The sequence below is a fragment of the Zootoca vivipara genome, chromosome 3, assembly GCF_963506605.1.
Source record: "Zootoca vivipara chromosome 3, rZooViv1.1, whole genome shotgun sequence".
NCBI classification, from domain to species: Eukaryota; Metazoa; Chordata; class Lepidosauria; order Squamata; family Lacertidae; genus Zootoca; species Zootoca vivipara.
This window is the reverse complement of record NC_083278.1, coordinates 24,061,712-24,085,742: the sequence shown is the minus strand read 5'-3', so window position 1 is coordinate 24,085,742 and position 24,031 is coordinate 24,061,712. Positions and strand designations below refer to the sequence as shown.

The 24,031-nt window shown below is 42.2% G+C and overlaps 1 protein-coding gene across 2 annotated transcripts in view; it reads left to right on the top strand.

Moving 5' to 3' along the window:
* Positions 1-23,557: 23,557 nt before the first annotated feature.
* The window catches only part of MYT1L (myelin transcription factor 1 like), a 104,518-nt gene continuing 104,044 nt past the window's right edge, over positions 23,558-24,031 (top strand). For both annotated transcript variants that reach the window (XM_060272462.1, XM_035109921.2), the window contains exons 1-2: positions 23,558-23,612; positions 23,800-23,833. In XM_060272462.1, coding sequence (XP_060128445.1) covers positions 23,558-23,612; positions 23,800-23,833 — 89 coding nt within the window. The remainder of the gene's footprint in view (positions 23,613-23,799; positions 23,834-24,031) is intronic.

Sequence of the window (24,031 nt, the reverse complement as noted above, 5' to 3'; positions counted from 1 at the left end):
CAACCCTCCACCTTCTACGTTTTTGGTATTTGTGGCCAAAAATTTTTTCCCTTTGCTGATTTCCGAATTGAAGAGCTGAAAAATAAAATCGCATGGATAAGTTGTTTACTTGAATATGTAACTACTTTGTGCTAAAAACAAAAACAAAGGCAGAAGAGGCGCTCTGCAGTTACAACAAAAGCAGCAGCAGCAGCAGCAGCAGCAGCAGCATTTGCACGCGATTGAATTTCCCAAAACTATGTTAATCGAAAGCACTTGGGATGCCGCAGCAGATTCTGTGCCTTCTGTGCGCTTCGCTGGTTTTGCTCAGAGGGATATTCTACATCACCCTTGACCAGCAACTGCACAGGTGCATCTTGCAATGAATAAATTATGTGTGCCAGTGAACTAAGAACAAATGGCAAGAGGCACACAGGACTAGAGCAGTGACAGCAATCATGTCTCTTGCTGTCAGCGTAGGAGAAGGAAAAGGGCATCACCTCTCCCTCTGTCTCCAGTTTTGCCCATCTCTAATCTCCGGTAGACTGATTCCAGGCAGCTGGAATTTTTCTTAGAAAAGTCAGATGCTTGCATTTCAAGGGAAACACTAACATTTCCCCTCTTCTTTACAAAAGGTTGTTTTGCTCCTTTCCCCCCCTTATTTGTGCTTTGTTAACATCAAATGGCAACTTTTCACAGACATATAAAGTAATAAGCATCTTCTTTTTTAATATTTCAAAAGTGGAGCATAGTCCTGAAACCTCTATTATCCCAAAGTTCCCCAGGGTCCTGATTAGCTGTATTTGGTATCTGGAAATCTGGAAGGCAACATACATACATACATGCGTACACAGTTTTACAACTGTGAAAGAAAGGTTGTTTTCTGCTGCTCCAGAGAAGCGGACACGGAGCAATGGATTCAAACTTCAAGAAAGAAGATTCCACCTAAACATTAGGAAGAACTTCCTGACAGTAAGAGTGGAATTTGCTACCAAGGAGTGTGGTGGAGTCTCCTTCTTTGGAGGTCTTTAAGCAGAGGCTTGACAGCCATATGTCAAGAATGCTTTGATGGTGTTTCCTGCTTGGCAGGGGGTTGGACTGGATGGCCCTTGTGGTCTCTTCCAACTCTATGATTCTATGATTCTATGACAACTTAAGTGTTGGGTGAAGGAGGTTCTTGTAGGAAAAAGTTTCTTTCCCATTAGAAGCCCTCATTTGCCATGGCCAATGGCTAGTACAGCGTTTCTCAACCGCTGTTCCGCGGCACACTAGTGTGCCGCGAGACGCTGGCTGGTGTGCCGCGACGTGCGGCGACGAGAAGGGCGATTTGCATTGTCACGTGCCTGGCGGCCGCCAATAAACAGCACTCACCCGCCGGAAAGCAATATTTCTCCTCCTCTTTCCCAAAGCTCAGTGCAAACAGCACTGACCCACCGGAAAGCAATATTTCTCCTCCTCTTTCCCAAACCTCAGTGCAAACGAGCCTGGCGGCCGCCAATACACAGCACTGACCCGCTGGAAAGCAATATTTGGCAAGTGTTTCTTACAGTCATAATTATAATATAGGGCGGCACAGAGTTAAATTTTTAAACTTTTTTAATGGTGGTGTGCCTCGTGATTTTTTTCACGGAACAAGTGTGCCGTGGCCCAAAAAAGGTTGAGAAACACTGGGCTAGTATAATAAAGGATATTTGGATTGGATTAGAAGCCCTCACAAAGCCATCTTTGTGATAGATGTGATAGATTAACAAGGCAAATCTGGGGGGAGTAGAACTTTCTCTCTCTCTAGTTTATCTACTTTATATACATCTGATTACGTTTCATTGCTTTGTCTTATTTCTCAGCTATTGGTGCACATGCGAACAAGGACAAAGCAGGGTCAGATATAATGAATGTGATGCTTATGCAGTTCTTTATGAAGGAAGGGAAGCCCCCCCCCCCCAAAAAAACATGACATTTCAGGTACCCAAGCCATATACCTGCAACCGACATTTCTGTAACCAGAAAATATTTCCTCTTACAAAGAAGATTTTTTAAAAGGTGTATCTGAAGTTTTGGGGCATATTAGATTTGTAAGTTTTAATGCTTTCACAGTTTAAGTGGCAATTTGAACAGGTAGATGCGTTTTAATTCTCCATCTGTGGTGAGAAATCAATACTAGGAAAATTAGATTCTGCTTTAATTAGTTCTAGTGCCGGAACACTTACCTGCAGTACCAGAAATGGTAAACCTGATAGTGTCTGAATGTTGTCTGGATTGAGCATAGTTTCAATTTTGTACATTGAAGCTTGTTATACTCACCTAAGTACTGGTCCACATAGTCACAGTAATCACATGCTACAGACTTGTCAGACCTGTACCACTTCAGAGTATTGGAATACTTCTCCATGATGAACAAAATCCCTGCATGCATAAATCTAGTATATGAGAGCAGAGGTTTTCAACCTTTTTGAGTCCATAGCTCCATTAACCGACTACATTCTTTCTACGGCACCCCTGTAGGGCTCAGGAGCCCAGTTATGTCACCCCTTGCCTGCAGAGCTGGCAGCCTCTCACCCTTTTTTGAACACCCTCCCTTCTGGAGTATTCCCTCAGCCTCCTCTCCTGTCCCCTCTCCTTGGGAGTCCTCCGGGCAGCAGTTGCTGCTGTCCCTGGTCTCTGAGCTCTGCCCCCCGCCCCCAAAAGAGGTGCCTCCCAGAGGCACCATTCACTTGTGGAGCTTATAGCTAAGGCCTGCTGCAATAAACAGCTGTGCAAGCCTGCATTAGAGAGAAGACTGGCTGAGAACTTTCCTCCTTTATGTGTTAGATTTCTAAGTGGCTATATGTTCTTCTTCTTTTTAATAGAGGAAAGCCCTTTAACCAACTATCTGCATTATAAGAAAACAGGAATCCCTGCAACTATCCTTCTTTTCTGTACTTCTGGGTTGTTTTGAAGTCCTGGGCTGTGTTGAAATCAGCATTGCATCATACATGTGAGGGATATAATTTATATCCTTCATTACTAAAGTACCTTTAAAAAGATAGCTTTCATGACCCGTAGTTGTAGGTTGACTTCACCTATGGATCCCAGATATGAAGCTCATATCTGGTGCCAGGAAGCTGAAATGGTGTTGGTGCAGGGCTGTGTCCCACAACCTCCATTCTCACCCTTGCCACCTTCAGTGAAAGGGATGTGCAAGCTTTCCAACAACCAGGAGCTTGGAACATGCAGAGTTCTTGATTGCAAGGAGGCTTGTATGTACATGCAGGTGATCAGGCTTAAAAGATCCATTCCACACACAACACCCCTCAGCTGCTGATCATGGCCAGGTTGGGGGTTGGGGTGGGGCAGCATGCAAGGCTCGACAGCTTCACCATGCTCACAACTCTCCAATGCCTGAATAGCCCAAGTGTTGAAGTTCTAATTTCTGCAGTGCTTTCGGTACTTCTGACAACTGCTTAATATATCAGAAGACAAATACTGTAGTGAGAGATAGATAGCCACCCCCACCCCCTCATTCATTGGGATTCCCACTCATCTCCATGGAAACTTGTAACACACAGGAATAAAACTCAGAAGCTGTGGCTCTTTTTAAAATATGGGTTTTTTTATATATATAAAAAATTAAAGAACACAGAGAGGAGAAATAGTAAATGCAAACAATAATGGCACTTCTACCTCTAGGCTCCAAGTTTAAGATTTTTGTTCAGTCTTAGATGTTGGCTAAATTCAAATGCACTGCAAATAGCTACTTTGTCAACAATTTTAGCATTGTGTATGTGTGTACGCACACACATTCATGCATTTGGGTGAATGGGGATTGTTTAGAACTGCATACCGGCAGTCAGGGTAATGGTACTTTTAAAAAAAATGTATATTGAATACCGGTATAACCTGACAATGCAAGTGTCACTGGGAGCTGTGTATCATGTTGATTTTAAACTGAGCACCAGTGGGACCTCTCTCTATGTAACTTCAAGAAGTATAGCTATTTCTCTCCCCACATCACAAGCTGGGGTCAATGAGGCTACTATGGCACAACAAAGATAAAAACTGCGGCCACATCACCTCTGTTTTTTAACACGAGATTTGGTTAATATTCAGATGACTGAAACTCGTGCATTCATGTTAATTTATTTTTTGTGAAACAACGACAACAAATGCAACTGGAATGTAATTGTGAACCACCTGGAGAAAGTGGTTATGAGAGCAATTAGCCTTGTTTTTCAAAATACAATGCCCAGGTAGCTAGACTCCATACAGCTCCTAAGCAACAGGGGTATGACTCTCCAAGGGAGAAGGAGATGGTGGCACAGCAGAAAGAGCAGCTTGGCCTTTGGGTCCTCAGGGTCTGATTTCCTATCTTAGGGGGGGCAAAGGAAATGGGCAGGCGGTAGACCGTGCGGAGAGAAGGGAAAAGCGAGAAAAGAAAAAGTGAGATTGTGGAGGCGAGAGAGGCAGTAGTGGATGTTTCAGTTCCAGCACACTTGCACTTTTAAAAGTGTCCACAAGTTGGGATGTGGGGGAGAGAGAGTCAGTGCCCGTGAGCACAGCCTTCTACTACCGTAGGAATCACTTCAGGACCCAATGGGGATGGCCTCACAAGCCAGAAGAAATAATCCTTTAGTTGCTCTCTCTAGCTCAAGACCTAATGGCAGCATCGAGGGGAAAACCCTTATCTTTGGCTGAACGTTGCTGCAGCTTTAATAAAGCACATTTGTAAATGCCTTGAGCAGGTCAATAGGTCTCTGATTAAACAATGGTAATAGTGCAAAACTTGCTCCCATGTCTGCTCCCGGCATCTGTTTTGCTTTGGGTATCGGATATCTAACAGAAATTCATGTGCCAGGCTCTTCCTACTGCCAGCTTCCCCCCACCCCAGGTTCTTAGTAAAGATGTTTATGTGCAGGTCTTGCATATGAGCTCTAAATTAACGTTTTCTTATTACTTTCTAGCACTTTGATTTATTTTGTTTTGGTGCTGGTAGCAAACATACAAACCCAAGACTGAATGCAAAAGGTGTCCTTATTTCCTATAGTTGTTACATTCAAGAGGGCTCTGTGATATTTCCACTTTAATTTATGCTAATTACATGGAGGGTATGTGTTATTTGCTTGCCTCTTATTAATTTATGATTTGACTGCTGCATTTCTAAACAGTCTTAAGCTATTTATGCCATATGCAATTTAAGTATAAATTCAGTAGGAATGAAACAAAATTCTGATAGCTTTTCTGAAACCGCACAGACCCCCCCCCCCCCGCACACAGAAGAGATAAGAACAGGAAAACGGATCAACTGCAAATTACTCGCTACCATTAAGACAAACTGAATTGATAGCATTCTAGTGCCACATGACAGATAGCAGCAATGAGTTTCTTTATGCGGCCTTGTTTACCAGGAAGTTGTTACTCTTTTCCTTCTTTTGCTCAGGGGGTTGTTAATTTCTTGAAGTCTGAGGCATGAGCGCATCTCCAAATTAACTACAGTAGGTTGGCAATAAAAGATTCCCCCCCTCTATATTTATGCATTTTGCATTGGGTTTTATTTCCTGAAATTATGTTGCATATTGTTGCGTTATTTAATTAAACATGGAAATTGCAAATGCATCTCTGCAATTATTTAATCTACTTGAAACTAGGTTTATGTCCAGGGAAGGTAGGGCAGTAGTAGTAATGTTTTTGGAGCTTTGTGCGTCTCTGGTCAGTGAAGCCTGAAGCCAGTGCTATGTCTCCTCTCTAAACATGGGCAGCACAATACAGGGAGAGGCATTTCTTCAAGTAACAGTTATCACATTTGCAGGATGCAAGGTGGAGGAGCATGCCCTTTGTTTCTGTTCTGAAAATGCTCTGAAATCCTTATTCGTTGTTTTGATGTGGCTGGTATGACTGGTTTCTGTTTCCCACCATTTTTAAAGATTATTTTAAATTACCTTTTCAGCATTTTATTTATGCTTTGGGAGTTCTCAGCTGGAGATGGCAGGAAGGTGTAGGACACTTGCAGATGTGGCTGCCTTTTTTTAGATGCCTGGCTCACCCTGAGCTAGAAACAGAACTCATGCATGCTGTGGCACATGCACTGGTAAGCTTACGCCTGGAGTATTGCATTGTAATGTATGTCTTGGGTTGGTTCCTGAGCTAGTCTCAACTGCAATCTTGCAATGACATTGATCCCAGTTCAGGTGCAATGGACCTCACAACCTGGAGCAACACAGCAATAAGGTCCAATTATTATGCCTCCCACCTTCTGCCATGGCAATTTTGTATGTTTCTGTTGTGAACAGCCCTGTGATCTTTGGATGAAGGGTACAACAACAAGCCACCATGAACAGTAGAACTGTAGCTGTGGCAGTAACCCCACCACTCCAAAAAGCCCCACAGAGATTGCACCCTAAAAACACTGAATTTAGTTGATATTCAGCTACGTAGAGGTGCCAGAATTTTTTCATAAGCCAGGCTTGTAAGGTAAAGGTAAAGGTACCCCTGACCGTTAGGTCCGGTTGTGAACGACTCTGGGGTTGCGGCGCTCATCTCGCTTTACTGGCTGAGGGAGCAGGCGTTTGTCCGCAGACAGCTTCCGGGTCGTGTGGCCAGCATGACTAAGCCGCTTCTGGCGAACCAGAGCAGCGCACGGAAATGCCATTTACCTTCCCGCTGGAGCGGTACCTATTTATCTAATTGCACTTTGACGTGGTTTCGAACTGCTGGGTGGGCAAGAGCAGAGACTGAGCAACGGGAGCTCACCCCATCGCAGGGATTCGAACTGCTGAGCTTCTGATCAGCAATCCCTAGGCTCTGTGGTTTAGACCAGTGCTCCCCAACCTTTTTATCGCCGCGGACCAGTCAACGTTTGATAATTTTACCGCGGCCCGCTGAGGGGGGGACATTGATTGTTTATATTTTATTTAGATTGTTTTGATTTAATAATTTTAATTTAATTGTATTTAAATGTTCCTTGGGCGGCCCGGTACCAATTGATCCACGGACCGGTACCAGTCCGTGGCCCGGGGGTTGAAGACCACTGGTTTAGACCACAGCGCCACCCGCGTCCCACCTCAAATGAAAGGCAGGTAGTGTTGGGACAAGGTTCTTTCTTGGCTTGGATGAAAATATGAGCCAGATAGGAATTCCACATGTCCCTGTCAGGCTCCATTACCAATATATATTTTCCCCTCCTTATACTTACATATCTAGTGAAAATTATCCTTTCTTATGGCATATCTCTAGGGTTCTGTGTCCTTTTTTTAAAAAAAGACATCACAGTCATTCTTTCTAATCTTAGATAAACTTGAAGCTACCCATGCATTTTAAGGGCTTGGAAATGAACAAGTTGAAGATTCACAACACCCAATTTAACATTTCTCCCCTAATATCTGTCCCACATTTTTAATGGTATTTTTCACAGGCAGATATGTAAGACTCTGTAATGAGGACTTCAGATTAATAGTTATACCTTTATACCTTTTACTATGATTCCACCCCCTGCCCCTTATTGCTGGGACTCTGCACTCCTTATTCAGCACTCAAGGAAAACTACCACAGACTAAATACACTGTAGTATGCAGCAGATTTTAATTTTTTTAAAAACTTGATCTGTTCCTCCTTTAATCAGGATGTCATAGCTGCTTGTGAACACTGAAACAGCAACTGCTTATATAACATCCTTAGAATTAGAAATTTGCTGCTTATAGGGTATTTATGTTAAATAGTCTCTTCATGTCCAAAATGGAGGAGCGAAACTGGGTCACATAAGATGTATTAAAAACAGTGATTATGGGAATGTTGAAATTTTTATGTCCAAAATTGTATAAGTCATCGGAAATTATAGTTCCCCACTGGTTTCTTTGTATTGCCATTTTTAATGTGTGGTTTACGTCTGTTCATACTTCAGTGTAAAGTTTGTCCTGATTGTTGAACAACCTAAATGAACCACCAAGGTATGACACTGGAGGATGTGCAGGTGAATGAGCATTGGATAGTACAGTACATCTCATGTCACTATATGCAGTAAATGTGTTGCTGGGACAGAAGGACAGAGGAACAGAAGGAAATATACTGGTGATACCTGGCCTCATTATTTGTTTCCTACCTCATTCTGTCTGCTGAGTGGCATTATGCTGCTACTTGCTTCATGTTCGGCATTGTTTTTAAGTGAGGGCCGACCAGTTGTTTCCACAGGCCAAAGTTTTGTGTGAGGGGATCATCATTTCCCAGGATGGTTTGTAGATAATTAATGATAGCATCATGGAGGTTTCAGCTGAGAACAGTAATTATTCAGTTATGAAGTCCTGTCATTTTTTTTCTTACAAGGCTACTATAATACTGACTTTCCTTGACTGTCACTTTGGTTTTTCCTATGCTTGCCATATTTCAAAAAGTAAAATTACTGACACCCCAAAGTTCTTAGGAAACCACCAAAATTGTTGCACTTTTTTTTAAAACCAAAGATGTTGACCTTCTTTTAGGAAGCTGTACCATGCTTTCTCTTTCTGGGACTGGTTAAGGCACCAGGCGGCATGCATATTTCAGTTCTGCACAGCTGGGCTATTAATGGGCTCCTATCCAAAGGGAGAGATTTTAGATTTAGATTTGCAGAGTTGGAAGGGACCCTTGGGAATCTTGTGCCCAACACATGGGACTCAAACCCACAACCCTGATATTAAGAGTCTCATGCTGAGCTATTCTCAGTAGCCTTAATGTGGCCTTCACAAACTTGCGCCATAGTGCTCCTGAAAGTGAATTTATTGTGTGGGTTAAGGCTGATTCATGGTGTGATGAAGGCCATTGAAGGCCTGGGTGAAATGTTTGTAAGGATGCTTTTAACATACATCTAGTTGATGCTGGTAATACTCATGTATATCAGGTATAGAAGGAGATCACGGTGCACTTTGGGTATGCTTAGGGCCAGCCCAGGATGGTTTGCCACTTCAGGCAAAACAAAAAATGCAAAAAAAAACCCAGCTGCTGCCACACCAGCATACTCCCTCTGCCGAATCTGCCACTTGAGGCAACTGCCTCACTTCCCCTCATGGACGCTGGATTTGGGTTGGGTTGTTAAGGAAATCTTGTTACGAGGCCAATTTGAGTGTACTGGCATGTTGTGGAGCCATAATAATGCCCAGGGCAATGCCATTTAACCGAACGTACAAACTGTCCCTGTGTGTTAACTGTCCTCATTTTTTGTACTAATTGAAAACTTTGGATGCTAAGCAGACTTGTGGTATTGTCAAGGATTATGTTCCTGTTGGCCTTAGTGTTGAGTTCCTGTTGAGTGTTAGTGTGCAAAGGTTTAACATCTATAGTTCTAACTTGAGATAATTTCTGAGCGATCCTTCATGGAGCATGGCTTGGCCTTTCTGCTGGAGATTCATCCCTACTTCACAAACAGAAAAAGGTATGCGGCAGTATATTCTTGCAAGGGGGGGGGGAATGAGGGTGAGGTGGCAATATGGAAAGGAGGGGAGATGAAATAATTGAAAGGCTGAGATGCAGAATAATTGTGTATATGGTATGCCACAGTGAAAAAGGTATGATTTCCTCAGCTTCTCCTCCATGAACCTGATATCTTGACAAGCTTCAGTGTACTATTCAAACATAGCTAGCTATTGTTTCAGGTGGCTGAAGTCTTTGGAAAAGGAAAGAAAGAAAGATTATGTAAAATAATTTATAAAGCATAATTCAGACAGTGCCCTTTGGCTCTTCCAGAATTCAGTAATTTTATTCTCTGGAACTAGAAATCACTTAAAAGCACAATGCGAAGAAAATAACAAGGGTGTGATAAGAACATTGAACCATAACATCAACATTAGCTAGTTAGATATTCAGACCTAATATAGAGAAGAGTTGAAATAAGTATAAGCTGAGGCTTCCTTTCCCCTTTCTCTGTGTACTTTATTTCCAGGATACCTTAAGAACTTCCTGAGCCCTTATATCCCAGCTCGATCTCTAAGATCATCCACAAGAGCGCTATTAGTTATAGATGTGTTGCTGGTCCCATGCTGTGGATGAAAGCTTCAGCAGGAACCCATGCTTCTGACTTTCAGGCATCTCTTGAAGACTTCGTTATGCTGACAGGCTTTTGCAGCTATTTAATTATTTTTATTATTAGCCAAATGATTATCTGCATTGTTTAAGTGGAGTTTCATGTTTTATTGTTGTGCACCACCCAGATATTTTATGATAGGGCAGTACAGAAATGCTTGTATGAAAATAAATAACACGAGGAGAGTGCTGTTTCGCTATACAGTCGTACTTGGAAGTCGAACGGAATCCGTTCTGGAAGTCCGTTCAACTTCCAAAATGTTCGGAGACCAAAGCACAGGCAGCTCCTGATTGGCTGCAGGAAGCACCTGCAGCCAATCGGAAACTGCGGAAACCCCGTCAGACGTTTGGGTTCCAAGGAACATTCACAAACCGGAACACTCACTTCTGGGTTTGCGGTGTTCGGGAGCTGAAAAGTCCAAGTACCAAGGCATTCGGGATCCAAGGTACAACTCTACTCCTGCTTGGGGATTTTCCATTGGCATCTAGTTGACCACCAAGAACAGAATGCAGGACTAGATGGGTCTTGGCCTGATCTAGCTGTGCTCTTCTTAATTTAGTAATTTATAGCATGAGAAAGAGAGAGACAATGAATATATGCTTTACTATTCCCCCCCCATACATTTTGTCTCTGTGCTTTCTTTTTATTCTGTTACTGAAACTTAATTTGCAACCGTTTTATCAGAACTTAGTATTGCTTGTCAGTTACGAATGCTTATGCATTTAAAACTGTTCTGCAGATGTACAACAACTTGTAGCCTATGCTTATCAGCCTTTTCAAGCATAGCATACCAGCATAAACTTGAAAAATGCATTTTTTAAAAAAATTGCTTACCATATTTCTTTCTCCTCCCCCTTCCTTGTATTTTCTACTCCTTACTGTAATTGCATTTTGAGCATATTATGTGGCTGTTTTGTTGAACTCTGGGAATTATATTTATAATGTTGGGAACACCCCCTCCACTCAATTCAGGAGTGAGTCAGCAATTATAAGCATCTTTGGAGACCACTTGAAAACAATAATCAGGTTTCCCCCACCTTCAAAGTGTGTGTGTTTATGTGTGTGCAGATTCTCATTTTACATTGTAAGCTACAGATGAACTTTTGGGGGAAATGATGCTCAAATCTGTATTCCAAAAGCAAAAGATGCAAAATCTTCAGCCACATCACTAGAAATCGTCGCATGGGTGGTTGTTGTTGTTTTGTTTACTGCATTTGTATTCCACCCAGTAACAGTGTTCCCTGGACAGCTTACAGCAACAGAACATTAAAAACAACAACAATCGTGAAACTCACAAAATTATAGCACATGAGCAGAAAACAGTGTAGAAAAATGCACTGCTTCTGTAAAAATATTCATAAGACGCTTAACATTCAGTAGATTCAAAAGTTCACAATGTAGAAGTTGGGGAGAATAAAAAGGTCTTCATCTGATAACAAAACGATCGCAAAGAAGGTGCTAAAAGGTGATCCTTTTTGGGCAGGGCATTCCGTAACTGAACACTTCCTCTGGTTAGCCACCTGGGACACCTCCACATAGTGGTGGAATCCAGATTGTCATTCACAAACCCACAGATGTCACTACAACTTCATTAAGCCTCCCATGCACCTTCTATTTCTCTGTATGGTGAGAAGTTGCCAGAAGCAGTACTTAAAGAGAAAAGAGACGTGAGTCAGATGTGCTTCTAGCAATTGCGTAGTGTTAAGGCTGAGCAGTTGCACGAGTGAGATGCCTTAGCAAAGCCTACAAGTTTCTAATTTGAGTTGTTTATTAAACATCCAGGAGTAAAACTGAGGGATAATGATCGATCACATTACATACATTATGATGGTACATCCTTTACAAATTAAGCCTAAATTCAATTGGTGGAAGAGGGTTGGACCCAGCAGCGGCACTCTGATGATGATAAGGCTTCCACCAGCAGAACAGGACGCAAAGCAATTTTGGGCAAGTTCCCCCGTCAGAACCCCCACACTTGAGCAGATTTAGAATTCTGATGGGCTGCAAGGGGGGGGGTCATTTAAAATTGCTTCTCTCCCCATTCTGCTGATGGAAGTTTTGCCATTGTTCCCTTCCTCATCTCAGACCACTCATTGGTGCAAAATGATGTGTCAATGAGAGCGTGTTAACTGAGAATTAATTGTTGCAGGGGTGAAGTCCTCTCGCAGGGGGCGTGGAGGGAGATTGTTGTTGTTGTTGTTGTTTACGGATTCCAATAGGATTGACATTCGATGCCCGGATCCAGTTAAGAATCTTCGTTCTTCCATCACATCCTTACAGCTCTGATTATGAAACAGCTCTTTTGACTTTTTCACTACTGCAGTGTTGCTTGATTTATTGAGCCACGCTTCTCAGTCACTGTTTTGTTCGTCTGTGGTCGCTAGTAGGATTTACAAATTGATGTGATTCAAGCTCAAAATTAGAAAATTAAATATTTAGTATCAATAAACATACTACCCTAAAAAGCATGCATAGTATTATTTTTTACATTGCTATCAAATTGGACGAAAGCAGTAAGACCTAATTTCCTTGCATTCCCTATGTGCTCTGCAATGGAAGCTGCATTGAACCCTCGCTTGGTAACTGCAGATGGTGGAGTGCTGGTGTTCTATAGTGTCTGGACACATAGTGAAAGGATTTTGACCATCCTGTTGTCACCTACCTACCAGTAAAAAGGTAAAGGGACCCCTGACCATTAGGTCCAGTCATGGACGACTCTGGGGTTGTGGCGCTCATCTCGCTCTATAGGCCGAGGGAGCCGGTGTTTGTCCGCAGACAGCTTCCGGGTCATGTGGCCAGCATGACTAAGCCGCTTCTGGCGAACCAGAGCAGCGCACGGAAACGCCATTTACCTTCCCGCCGGAGCGGTACCTATTTATCTGCTTGCACTTTGACGTGCTTTTGAACTGCTAGGTTGGCAGGAGCTGGGACCAAGCAACGGGAGCTCACCCCGTCGCGGGGATTTGAACCACCAACCTTCTGATCGGCAAGCCCTAGGCTCTGTGGTTTAGTCCACAGCGCAACCCACGTCCCATTTAAGCTTTAGGGGCAAGGAAAAATATTTTGGCGAGCTTTTGAATATAAGGCGGTGTCTTGGAACAGTCCACTATTCTACCAGCTTATGGTTGTCTGTGCCCTTTTGTTACCCATAAACTCTTCACCATTATTTTGTTCATTCTTTTGGGTTGCAGAAAGTTGAAGTCAAGTTATCTCCTCCTTCAAATTCCCGGAAACAAAAATATATGCCACTATAGAATCAAGTCCCAGCATTTGCGGGTGTTTGTGTTAAGGAACATTCCAACAATCTGCTTTCCTTCTCCTTCTTTGCTGGCATGGGCCCCTGTTTTGCAAATTTATCTTTGCCTTATTTGCATCAGTATGAAAGGATCACTAAGCTAAAGTTGATTAGCAACTGTAGGTTGCTGTAATGTGAGGCTTAGCTGTCTTGTACACTTACCGTCTCATCATGGCTCAGCTATGGTGCAAATGACTAACATTGATCTGTGACAGAATATGGCCAAAGCCTTTCCCATACTAAGCAACCCCTTAGAAATTCGGCATGGAATAACAGCATGGAAGTCCTGCTATGGGAAGAGGTTGGTGGTCATCCCAGTTGATGGTAGCTAAAAACTTTTTGAAGTCCAGAGTTTAAGGCTGTAGTACCCACAATCTTCTCCAAATCCCGTCAATCCCAGCCAAGAAAAAAGAGAGCAACATCTGAAGGGGCACCACATTGAGTACTTGCTCTACTTTGTGTATTGTTTCCAAAGCTATTCGCCAATTGAAGGTACTGTAATTTTTCCTGCATCTGGGAAGTGTAGTTGTGGTATAAGAAAGCATAAAGGTAAAGGTAAAGGACCCCTGACCATTAGGTCCAGTCGTGACCGACTCTGGGGTTGCGCGCTCATCTCGCATTATTGGCCGAGGGAGCCGGCGTATAGCTTCCAGGTCATGTGGCCAGCATGACAAAGCCGCTTCTGGCAAACCAGAGCAGCACATGGAAACGCTGTTTACCTTCCCGCTGTAGCGGTTCCTATTTATCTACTTGCACTTTGACGTGCTTTCGAACTGCTAGGTTGGCAGGAGCTGGGACCAAGCAACGGGAGCTCACCCCGTCACAGGGATTCGAACCGCCGACCTTCTGATCAGCAAGCCCTAGGCTCAGTGGTTTAACCACAGCGCCACCTGGGTCCATATGAAAGCATATACCATGGTAATTGGTAGTCTTTAGGTATTTCAGGATTCTCTGGTGTTTTAGCTATGATAAAGGTAGCACAGCTACCCATGTGAAATTTATTTCCCAGGCTGTGTGTCTGTTGCTTGTTTAGTTGTGTAATGGTTAGTGCAAATAGGCTTCTAACAGGTCAACCCTTGTCACAGCCCTTTCCTATATTTCTGCAACAGGAGCTCTCTGAGGAGTATGTTTCACTTCTTTTCAGTGTATCTTTTCAGGTATCACAAGAGAGTCTGTTGCTCTGTGAGCATTCACAGGAGATTCAAGATGGCAGCTATAACCCATTACTCTAATTGTTGACCTGTAAATTTTTATATGGTTCTAATTGCAAAACACAGAGCAATGGGCTGTCACTGCCATTCGGGATTCCTGGCAAGCTGAAATATGGATACTGGCAGCATAAAACTGGTAATGGCAAAAGGGAAATTGTGTGAGAGAAAGCAGCCACCCATTGGTCCGAAAAAGTTTTGGAAGTTCTCGTGATGCCATAAGAAGTATATATCATCAAATATACATGATACCATCACAATGTTAGCTATCACCCCTTAAGATATTCATAAAAAATGTAAAAGCTCTGGATTTCCTAATACATTTTATTAAATGTATAATTAATCTGTGGAACTTGTTGGTGTAGGATATTAATTATTGAAATAAACAGTATAGCATGTTATAGAAATTAGTTATTTTATATGAATAAAGGGGGGAATATCTTATACTTTTTTTGAGGGGAAACAAAAATTGAAAGGTAGTCAGTCTTCATATACACATACATGCATCATTTGATTTGGATGCCGCCTTTCCATAGTTAAAACCATGCTCATTAATGGTTACTAATTTAGTCACTGAAGAAATGATATTTCAGACGTTTATCTCACTGTATCATGATTCCTGCAAGTTGTGCAATCCATGTCCAAATATTCTCAGGGTAAGGGCCTATATGACCCCCCTCTGTGTATAGCTCCTGCTGGAAAACAGAATGAATTGAATTCCAGGTGTGACTGCCACAGGTGCAGGCTGCGGCCTGCACAGATTAGCTTTTAGCAAAGCTTCTCAGTTGCTCATCGTAGGCCAATGTGCACAGAGCTCAGCATGCAAAGGAAATAGCCACACAACCCCCGAAGGATGCACAGCTAAGGCAGGAGCAGTCTTCAGGCTGAATATTTTCTGGCAGCTACTGTACACTACTGTAAGGTTGCTACTGCTGCTGCTGCTGTTATTTATTACTCTTATTTCTCCCTAAGGTCAAAGGGCAGTTTACAGTGGGGCAAATAACAATAATACAATATACAAAACCAGCTACAAAGACAACGGGTCTGATGGATCAATTAAATATCTTAATTATTAATTAAATATCTGTGCCACGCATTTCGGGTGGGTAAAATTCCAACAGGAAGCAGGTATAGGTCATGAGGCTTCTGGTGCTGGAACAGTACAGGCCAATATGCTGCCAGCTTGTACATCACCTTGAGATGCATGTGTGGGAGGCAATAAATCAATAAGTAACCTGTGATGAATTCTTAAGCGAGATATAGTTCAGACAATGTGACGCTTTTTAGCTATCTGGAAATAAATACATTATTAATTTTATTAGGGAGCCATCATGCCTTTTAGAACTTTAGAACTTTAGAAATGCCTAAATAATCACTGATGCCCCTGGAATAAAATGTTGATTTGGACACTAATACTTTCCCCCCAATTTCTTTTAAGGCAATGACAAAAAACAACAACTCAGTGATACGTACTTCTTGTTGACGACCAGCACAAATAAACATTTCTCCAGCCTTATAGGCAATTTCTCATATGAAACCAAAACATTTGTTTATCTATAAACTGTAGACTAGCCAATTGTTTAAGCATAGGTAAACGCAAAGGGTTTAAATACAGATAAAAATAGTTTTGTTAATTAGGGTATTAGAATTGCTACACACACACACACACAATTTCTAAAGCTTTCTAAAAAGAAAACTTTTGCCCTATCATGGTATAAGGAACAAGGCACTCATAGTGCTAATTCTATAGTTTCTGGCATTGTTTTTTCAGGCCATTTCAAAGTGTCCACAGTGTTATCAATCATGTTTGCTAGGCCACACAGGACATGGAACAGCTCCAGCCAGGCCATGTGTGCTTCACAGAAGCATCTGGTAGGATGAACACGAGAGAAGGAAAGTTGATCTCATGACTGTCTATTGTTGAAAATCTAAAATACAGGATTGGCACAGGGAGTTCACTTCTCCGGTGACATATCCCATCAATATTATATGCAATGGCAAGAAGTAAGGGCTTGTGGAAGCCAGTTAGGGAAGGCTGTGCTAATTAGAGGATCCCGTTCTTCGTCTTTATGAAGGAAACTAGATTGGTCAACTTGGTTCAGCAGAGAAACAAATGTCCTGGCACTTACATAGAGAGAACCTAAAAGCAGGGAAACAGACATATGCAAATACTTTATGAAAGGGCTTGGTGAGGGGGGGGAAATAGTTACAGGCCTCTCTCACTGTGTACGACAAACACAGAATATCCATTAAACAGATGGGCTTTGCTGACTTCCAAAAATTGAGTTTAGGCTTTTTCAAGCCAAAGTGACTGATAGTTTTGGCACCACTGTTGAGAGTTTACCAGAATGAGATGGCATTAGCGAGACTATTCAGATTATACATAATGTAATATAAATATACGAACATAAAGACGATCCTGCTGGATGAGGCCATTGGCCCATCAAGTCCATCATCCTTTTTTTCACAGTGGTCAAAGTGCAACAACACTCTGCCCGCCTGTGATTCCCAGCAGTAGAGGGGCAACATAGCCATCGTGGCTAGTTGATAGCCTTGCCCTCCATGTCCACTCCTCTTTCAAAGCCATCCAAGTTGGTGGCCTTCGCTGCCTCCTGTGGCAGTGAGTTCCATTGCTCAATTAACAAGTGCAGAAGCACTTTCTTTTGTCTGTCCTAAATCTTTCAGCATTCATTGGATGCCTATGAGTTCTAGTTTTATGTGAGAGGAAGAGAAACGTTTTTCTCTAACTACTTTCTCTACGTGGCGTATAATTTTATAAACTTCTATCATGTCATCTGTTATGCTCCTCTTCTCTAAAATTGGGTAGTGGAAGAAGGTAAGCTTTTTATCCCTGAGCTGTGACATGCTGGTAGGTGGGTTGGTGGAGAGGAGAATTGCAACTGCAACTGGCGGTTGTTGGCTTTAGTTTTATTTATTTGACAATGACCAAAGAACACTACATTAGCCAATTATGGCATCAAGTACTTGGTTTAAACATACAGTAGCCACTAATTTTCACTTATATATTCTAAGAGAATTCCAAGCATGGAATACAGATGTGTTTGGTGTCAATTCTAGCTTGTCCGTAATTGAAATAAACACCAGTTACAAGTAGTACTGATAAAATTACAGTAGCAGTAATCAAAATCAGGGTCATATTTCTCAAGAACAGCCCACAGCATAAAGAAGGCATCTCTGTAGCATTAATAAGCCCTAATTTAGGCAGCCCTAATTTAGGCAAGTTCTTAAAGAAATGGGAGTGCCTGATCACCTCATCTGTCGCCTGAGAAATCTCTATGTGGGACAAGAAGCTACAGTTAGAACTGGATATGGAACAACTGAGTGGTTCAAAATTGGGAAAGGAGTACGACAAGGTTGTATATTGTCTCCCTGCTTATTTAACTTATATGCAGAATTCATCATGCGAAAGGCTGGACTAGATGAATCCCAAGCCGGAATTAAGATTGCCGGAAGAAATATCAACAACCTCAGATATGCAGATGACACAACCTTGATGGCAGAAAGCGAGGAGGAATTAAAGAACCTTTTAATGAGGGTGAAAGAGGAGAGCGCAAATTATGGTCTGAAGCTCAACATCAAAAAAACCAAGATCATGGCCACTGGTCCCATCACCTCCTGGCAAATAGAAGGGGAAGAAATGGAGGCAGTGAGAGATTTTACCTTCTTGGGCTCCTTGATCACTGCAGATGGTGACAGCAGTCACGAAATTAAAAGACGCCTGCTTCTTGGGAGAAAAGCAATGACAAACCTAGACAGCATTTTAAAAAGCAGAGACATCACCTTGCCGACAAAGGTCCGTATAGTTAAAGCTATGGTTTTCCCAGTAGTGATGTATGGAAGTGAGAGCTGGACCATAAAGAAGGCTGATCGCCGAAGAATTGATGCTTTTGAATTATGGTGCTGGAGGAGACTCTTGAGAGTCCCATGGACTGCAAGAAGATCAAACCTATCCATTCTTAAGGAAATCAGCCCTGAGTGCTCCCTGGAAGGACAGATCGTGAAGCTGAGGCTCCAATACTTTGGCCACCTCATGAGAAGAGAAGAATCCTTGGAAAAGACCCTGATGTTGGGAAAGATTGAGGGCACTAGGAGAAGGGGACGTCAGAGGACAAGGTGGTTGGACAGTGTTCTCGAAGCTACGAACATGAGTTTGACCAAACTGCGGGAGGCAGTGCAAGACAGGAGTGCCTGGCGTGCTGTGGTCCATGGGGTCACGAAGAGTCGGACACGACTAAACGACTAAACAACAACAACAATTTAGGCAGCTACGGTATCTGATACCTACAGTACTTACCCAGGAGCAAGCCCCATTGAACACAAAAGGACTTCTTAGACATGAATACTATTAGAGTTCTGTTATCGAGAAATGTATGTTTTTTTAATTGCTCTGAGTGGCTTTGTCATAAAACAGCAACTTACATTTCACAAAGGATCTGTTGAGCAGAGTATTAGCTTTGCCCAATGTCAGTGCAGTTTTGGTGATGAGCTGTCTGAGCTGCTTCATTCCTATACATTTGCAAATCAAAACAGCCAGGTTGGCAGATGAACCAAATTAGATTATGAATAGACCATGGGTTAAGAATGTTTCCTGCAAAAGCTGGCCTGGCTTCTTGACTCTGCTTCAAGCCCCTGGTAGAATGAGCAGGCACATTTAAAATGCCGGAAAATCTCTCATTTTATTGATTTTAGTAAAGGCATTTTCAGATGAGTACAGTGTATTTTACAATTGCCCCTTGCAGCCTCTATAGCTTCCAATATGTCAGCTGAAAACTACTCATTAGTAAAACAGAGAAATTAAGAGTCTCGTTTTATCATTGTACAGAATATTCTGCTCTGACTTCCAGGAGGGAACCTACTTGTAAACAGCAAAACATATGCATGATCACCATTTCAGCTGTAGAAATACATTTCCTAGCTTGGCTTGGGGGGGGGGGGGTTCAGAACATTATCACATAATGTTTTTAAAGATTCTATCCCTAACAGTTCCCTTCACAGTAAAGACAAAGGCAAAAGAAAAAGAAAAAAGGTTAACACAAACTGAATCCAAAACAAAGATCACAAAGTATTGAAACAGAAGCAGGTTCATAACATAGTAAACAATTTTATTTTGTTTTGTTTTTTACAATTTTTCTTCCATTAGGCCCTGGTTTGTATTTAAAGGGAACAGATAAAAGGAACACATTTAATGAGTGTAAAGGAAACCTATAGGATAACCTAAAACTATAGTTGATTTGCAGAAAAGGATAACACAAATTTCTTTAGCATTTTTCATCTGTCAGTAAATCATCATAGAACTGTTGAGTTGGAAGGCACCCCAAAGGTAATCTAGTCCAACCCCTGCAATGCAGAAATCACAGCTATATTCTGAGTTTCGTGTTATTTGCAAATTTGATGAGCACTCCCTCCATTCCTTCATCCAAGTCATTCAAAAAGATGCTGAACAACACCACACCCAGGACAAAACCCTGTGGCACCCCAAGGTCACTTTTTCTAAGCATGATGAACAACTGTTGGTGAGCAATCTCTGAGTTTGATTGGTCAACCAGCTACAAATCTACTTAACAGTAACATTGTCTGACCCAAATTTTACCAGCTTCTCCACAAGAATATGATAGAAGACTTTACTGAATGTCTTACTGAAATCAAGATATGTTACATCCAGGGCATTCCCCTGATCCACTAAGCTTGTAATTTTATCAGAAAAGGAAATAAGGCTATTCTGACATGACTGATAAAGCCTCCAAGGAATTATCTCTGCTTCATTTCAAGTTCTTTTTGGAGTTCGGCTGTGTACACTTTATCAGATTAAAATGCAGCTAGGTCAGGCTGTGTACACTTTATCAGATTAAAATGCAGCTAGGTCATCCTTTTTCTCAATTCAGATTGAAGCTTGTTGGGGCAAAGTGCATCACAAGAAATATCAGGATAGACATGGATTGTGGCTAATACCCTGTGTACACTGCTTCCCAAACCAGGGGTGACATTACTTTTAGATGTTCTGCTGAGACTTCAGTGGTTTCTTTTAATAGGATGATCAGCTATGCGTGATAATCTCTCATCTGCTTTATAGTTTTATTGCTAAAAGCACAACAGTAATATTTTCCTGTCTTAAAAAGACAGTAATTATATTCTGCTGAATGAAACTTAAAAACAGAATTGACAAAACTCTGTGCTGGGAAAGCCTTCCAGATGTTGTTGGTCTGCGATTCTCATTTGTTACAGCCAACATGACCAATGCTCAGGCATGGTGAGAGTTGCATCCAGCATCATTCGGAGGGCCACAGGTTTCCCACTTCTGTTCTAAATCCAAAAATGTGTGCTACTCTGAGAAATGTATTGTTTTAAAAGTAATTCCAGTGCATGAGAGCTGGCAATTATCAGCAGCTCTTTGGGTATTTATTCAGTGTGACAGCTTCTCACTACTTTCTTTGAGGAAGACATGTGAGAGGGGCATCCAGCAGCGCTTAGAGATGAAGGGTAACTTCCCACTGGGCTCTGGTACTGAGATTTGTCTTTTTCAATTACAACACAGTTTTTGCTTGAAGATATTTTTTTTAAGGGAATGCTGGCCATTTCTTAGTTATTTCATGAAGGACTTAGGTTCAAAGCACCATGGTGTTTTCATAAACTGTTCATACCACCATTTTTTCTGTTTTGTTCCATGCACTGGATTGTATGAGTAGAAGCATCTTATACAAAATATGGTGAGACCTTTGCCAGATTTCAAATGACAACCTATTGGGGGTGATTTGAGGGTCAAGCTATAGATGAGATGCTAATCACACAATTAACAATTGCTTGATTGACTTTTTAAAAAGTAAATTGCAAGTAGATCCTAATCCAGGAATCTAGTGTGGGGATAGAAGGCTGTAATCCATTGAACCCCCCCCCCAACGTGGCCTTGATCAGCCCTCTCCTACCCGCAGAGCTCCTTTTGAAGCAAATTCTGGTTCGTAATGTAGCAAGGAAGGGTTAAAAATCTCCCTCCCCAAAATAAATACAAACTCCCTAACTCTCCTCTTTGGTCCCATTCTGAATGTAGGTTCTCACACCTGAAATTTACTTTTAAAATGTCAACATGATTGCTAATTGTGTGCCGAGGCACCAAGATATCCCCCCAATAACTCACACCAAACACCGTAATTTTAGTTTAAGGTTTTTGGCATTAAATTTGGCCACAACTTTATTAAAATACAAATAATAATGTGAGTGGTTGCATAGGCATTGGTTCCCCAGCCATCTGTCCCCCACCTGGGACAGATCTGACTCCCTCTAGCCTAGTAGGGGAACCAGTAAGTTAAGCACCCCCTGAGAGAGGACGGGGCAGGGGGCGCAAGCCCTTCTTGTCCTCTCCCCAGATGCTCCCCAGATCTGGCCTGACCCCTAGCGGGGATAAACAGACAAACATGTGGAACCCCAGGATTCCTTTAACGGAATACTTCTATATGGCAGCAATCAATGAGGGTCAGGCCCAGCTAAAATCCGTACCCCTCGTCCATTTTATTTGAACCAATGCCTAACCGCAACCTTACAAGTTGTGACTAATTGCAGCGTAGTAGGCAAAAACCACCTGGCACCAGCCAATCAGCCAAGTAGCAAAATTCCTACCAGGCCCCTGAATACAGGCGACCCCATAACAGGCGCCGCAAGGTCAGTACAAAGGGCCTAAACAATAGCGGAGGGCGGGCGGGAGATTCGATGGAGATTCGATGCGAGCAGCAAAGAGGTGGCACAAACTGCTCAGTATGCATATATGCATAGCTGCCAAGTTTTCCCTTTTCTCGCGAGGAAGCCTATTCAGCATAAGGGAAAATCCCTTTTAAAAAGGGATAACTTGGCAGCTATGTATATATTGACAGGGCTGTCAATCAAGCAATTCCAACATGCTAAATTCCCCAGCAACAACCATTCCCTCCAATCAGATACCAGTGGTCATCCAAACTGACCCGCCCACCCAGGCCCTGGGATATCTTGTTAGCCCTTCCGCAACCCATGTTCTATCCTATGGACAGAACCTGCTTTGCTAGGCATCTCAACTAGTTTGGCCCTTAGACTGGAAATCCTCACATTGCCATGACTGGACATGACTTTGGTTCTTTGCCATCCTGTCACGTCAATCCAGTGGTCTTTTCTGGGTATGGGAGCTTCTAGCCTCATCAGAGCTGCCTGCCTCCACAAATGTCTTCTGCATTCATTTCATTTGATACAAGTATGTATGGAACACGCCAGCCCCCCACTTTATTATGCATGTAGAGCTAGTCCTGCCATTGACATTAAAGGGAACCTCATGAATATGGTATATGTTTCCAGGGAGCATATATGAGCACACCTATGGATCTCTGATTAGGGAGCATGATTCATTTAGAGGACCTGTGCTGATGAAACTTGAAGTCATTGTTTATAATATTAATCCATAACACATGGCTTGACCAATATCATATTCTATGATATTCTATGATTCTAAGTTATCCAAAGTGAGGCGACAGCAAACACAAGCAGAAAAAGCAGTTTCAAGACCAGGCAGACATACCAAGCCTTAATATCTCTTTTGTGCTTCTGGCTCTGTTTTCTTTTCTTCTTTTGCCTAAAATTCTCTCTTAAAAGCCTCCTAATATGCTAGAGCGCCTGACCTCAGTTTCAAACGGCAGAGAAATCTGTTATATCCTCCCTCTGTTTGGTTTTCTTTAAAGAAAGACTTTTTATAAAGAAACTGGGGGCTGGGGCTGGGGAAGGAAACCTACTATACAGGTATTTTAAGTCATGAAACTGGTTAAGAGGAAGAGAGCACATAAGCCAGGTGATTAGAATAAAAAAAAATGCCATGTGGGTATTTTTTTGTTTCTAAACAAATGTAGGGAGCATATATTTTTTTTAAAAAAGAACCCTCTTAATGCAGGCTCTCCCCTTGCAGGATAAAATGGAATTAAAGTATTGTCAATAAATTGTGTGTGAGAGAGAGGCTGTATCAGCCTGTGCATTGATAGTCTGTGCATGCAGGATAAGAGCATTGACTGCCTGCTAATCTATTCCCAGATGGAGGTGGATGCAGACGAGAAGCGCCATCGCACACGGTCCAAAGGTGTTCGAGGTACGTCTCTTGCTTCAGTAAATCACTCAAGGCCCCTGCTCAGGGTGACCTTCATCCTCCAGAATCTCTTTGCATGATTCATTCTGACCCTTGCTTTTTTACACAGCCTTTTTTGGCAATTTTCAGCAGGAGAAGGGGGTACTTGTGATAGATGATAAATTTTTATATATTTTCCATCTCTCTGCAGTTCCCGTGGAACCAGCCATACAAGAGCTGTTCAGGTTAGTGCGCCGAGTGTAAAATGTATCCCCATTAGCAATTTAGAAAATTCATGCCTTTTAATGGTTATAATGCACTTTCAAGTTCATTGGTGGTTTGCTCATGCCCTGCCGCACTGATGAAATTAATTCCCCTGGGATTTGCTAATAAAAAGCATCCCCACCCACCCCTTTTCCTTCAGTTATTTGATTTCTCTCTTT